This window comes from Monopterus albus, unplaced genomic scaffold (genome assembly GCF_001952655.1).
Source record: "Monopterus albus unplaced genomic scaffold, M_albus_1.0 scaffold272.1, whole genome shotgun sequence".
NCBI classification, from domain to species: domain Eukaryota; kingdom Metazoa; phylum Chordata; class Actinopteri; order Synbranchiformes; family Synbranchidae; genus Monopterus; species Monopterus albus.
The window spans coordinates 781,956-784,780 of NW_018128152.1; the positions used below are offsets into that span (position 1 = coordinate 781,956).

General features: G+C 45.2%; 1 protein-coding gene across 1 annotated transcript; it reads left to right on the forward strand.

Moving 5' to 3' along the window:
- The first annotated feature begins 1,740 nt into the window (after positions 1 to 1,740).
- bhlha9 (basic helix-loop-helix family, member a9) lies at positions 1,741 to 2,622 on the forward strand. The gene has a single exon (XM_020622100.1). The coding sequence runs from the start codon at positions 1,741 to 1,743 to the stop codon at positions 2,620 to 2,622; it is 882 nt and encodes a 293-aa protein (XP_020477756.1).
- The last annotated feature ends 203 nt before the right edge of the window (positions 2,623 to 2,825 follow it).

Genomic DNA, 2,825 nt, shown 5'->3' on the forward strand with positions numbered 1-2,825 from the left:
AGGGTATTATTAAAGGGGAGTGGAGAATATTCCACATATCTAGGAAATAACTAAAATATGTTTATTTTGCACTACATCTGTAGCAATATACAACATGCAAAACCTCAGGAAATATCTAAACTGTTGCATTAGTCTTCAATGACTGTATATGTGGGAGTATTAAATTGAAAAACTTTATAATGAGTGAATAGTTCAAGTCTCCTCTGATCTCGAGGGCACAATCATAGGAAGACTACATTGAATCTTTCCACATCAAATAAATTATTTGCCTTTAGAGCTAAAGCTCTGGGCCATAACTGTTTTAAAGGTTGGTGTCTCAGAGCAGCAACACTTCCAATAAAAAGATGCGGGCAGGAAGGAAGCAATGCCTCTCAACGACCCCCAGTTCAGTGGCTTAGGCCCTACCCTTTAGCTACCTGACCAGTAGCCCACCGTAGCTAAAGGTCAGTGCAGTCACCTTTCACTGTGTCTGGTATGTGTATAGTGCTGGGTAAACCATCGAGTATTGAAAAATGTCAGGTAACAAAAAATCCTTTTCTACATTTTTATTTATTTATGTTAATGTTAACAGAACTTAAGGTTGTGGTGAATATGTTTACTTTTTTGTTATGAAGCTTCTTTGAAAAAGCAGTTGGATTGGAAAATAAAACGAATAACTCAGCAGCAATTGTAGGTTCTAATTGTAAAATATTTGCCCTTGTTTTTTCTCTCTCTTTGAAGTTGAGGGCTTGCTCTGCTCTTGTCCTCAGGTGCTGACCCTGACTGATTTATGGGGATGGTTTCCAAGGAAGCTACTCTAAATTACATGGCCCTTCAACCTGAGCAGAGAGGGACAGAGAGAGAGAGGGAGAGAGAATCGCCACTCTAGAGACAACTAATTGCAAGGACGAATGTGACCTGAGCCAGATAAGAAGGCTCCTCTCTTCCCTGACCTGAAAAAAAGGGGAAATGTGTATAATAGATTAGACCACTTGGATAAATGTGCAATTTGTCACAAATGTTCCTGAGACTAATATTCATTGAACACCTAGTTGAAGTGCATTCCTTCATTGCTATGCAGAAAATGAAATAATTGTTTTGGTGGCTATTCAGTGACATCAGAGTGCTGTTATTTGTAGTTAAATAAATTACAATTTTAGAAAATGGACCATTTGACTAGCATCAGTTTGCTTTTTAAAACTCTACAGTTTCATGGAAAGTCTTAAGTAACAATACACCTAATTGGAGTTAGGCATTATATGAGCATTAATCTCCAACAATTCTACTGAATCAAATTCTCAATAAAGGCGTTAAAGGAAGTGTGAAGTCACTAGATTGTATATTTTTCTTTTGTTTAAGATTGATATGAGGTGTTGGCATGGCTCCGCAAGCTCCTGTAAGGGATGCCAGGAAGAGTCAGAGTAGGAGGAGGAGGTGACAGTGCCATTTGCCTGGAGGGCGCCCATAAACCAGGAGAGGTAGAGAGAGTGCACCATTCCTCACAGGTGACTATACCATGTGACTTCACGAGCTTTAAAAAGCAGGCCAACCTGTCTTGTTGCAGTACAAGTAATCACAAGACACCAGAGGAATCAGAGGAGGAGAATACCAGGGCTGCCCGCACAGCAGCGAATACCGACGGCCCCACAAAACCAAGACAAGGATCACTTGCAGTCTGCGAACACAGCAGACCAAATTTAAACACAGACCTTCGCTACACCTATGATACACAGCTCACCTACTTTCAACATTATTGACACAATGAGCTGCAGCAGTGTTGCAGGTTCAGAGTTCTCTGAGGAAGAGCTGGAGCTGGGAATGCTGGGCCAAGGGGAGGATGATGGAAATCCAAAGGCATCTTTCCGAAACAGCGAGAGCTCAGCCAGCAGCCCGAGCGACCCAGAGGAGGGCCAGACCAAGAAGCGCAATCGACCTGTCCGCTCAAAAGCTAGAAGAATAGCTGCCAATGTTCGCGAGCGGAAACGCATCGTGGACTATAACCAGGCCTTCAATGCCCTGCGTGTTGCTCTGAACCATGACCTCAGCGGCAAACGGCTCTCTAAGATCGCCACACTGCAGAGGGCCATCAATCGTATCTCTGCTCTCTCAGTATTTCTTAGCTCCAACCCTCCCAGCAAGCCCTGCACTCACCGGGAGTGCAACAGGGCATCTGTGGGGTCAGCTGCCATGCCATCTTCTATACTTGAACAGACCAGGGTAGTAGTTCCTCGTCTGGAGCATCAGAGCTACATCGCCTGGCAGGCATCCATCTCTCACCAGATGCAGCCGCAACAGGGCCCTCATGTGCACAGGATGCCCACAAAGCCACACATCTTCATAGAGAGCACTGTGTCATCATGTCCCCCATCACCACATTACCCTTGTTATCCCACTGAGGGACAGCTTTATGCCTCACATGAACACTGCAGCGGCTCCCACGACCATCTGCCCAGTCCTCTGCGATACCCTCAGATGGGTGAGGGGTTGGGGTACCAGCCAGGGCTGTGGGCCTCCTGCACTCAGGGATACATGGACACTTTTGTCAAGCTGTCTCCAGCTGGGGGGCTTCCATGGCAGGTGAGCTACCGGCAGGAGCCAGAGCATAGCCACTCTCTGTGCTCTGACATACATCCACCACTGTGAGCCCTGAAGACTGCTGCTAATGGACTGGTGAGCAATCTAAGGGAGAAAACCACTGTGAGGGTTTTGTGCTTGTGCTGTTTCCAATCAGCTCAATATTACAACAACACTCTTACTGAAGAGCAGAGTCATCTAAGTGTCACTAACAAATACAAATACAAATAAAATGCAGTGGCAGTCTAGACTGCAGAATGCTATCAATACTT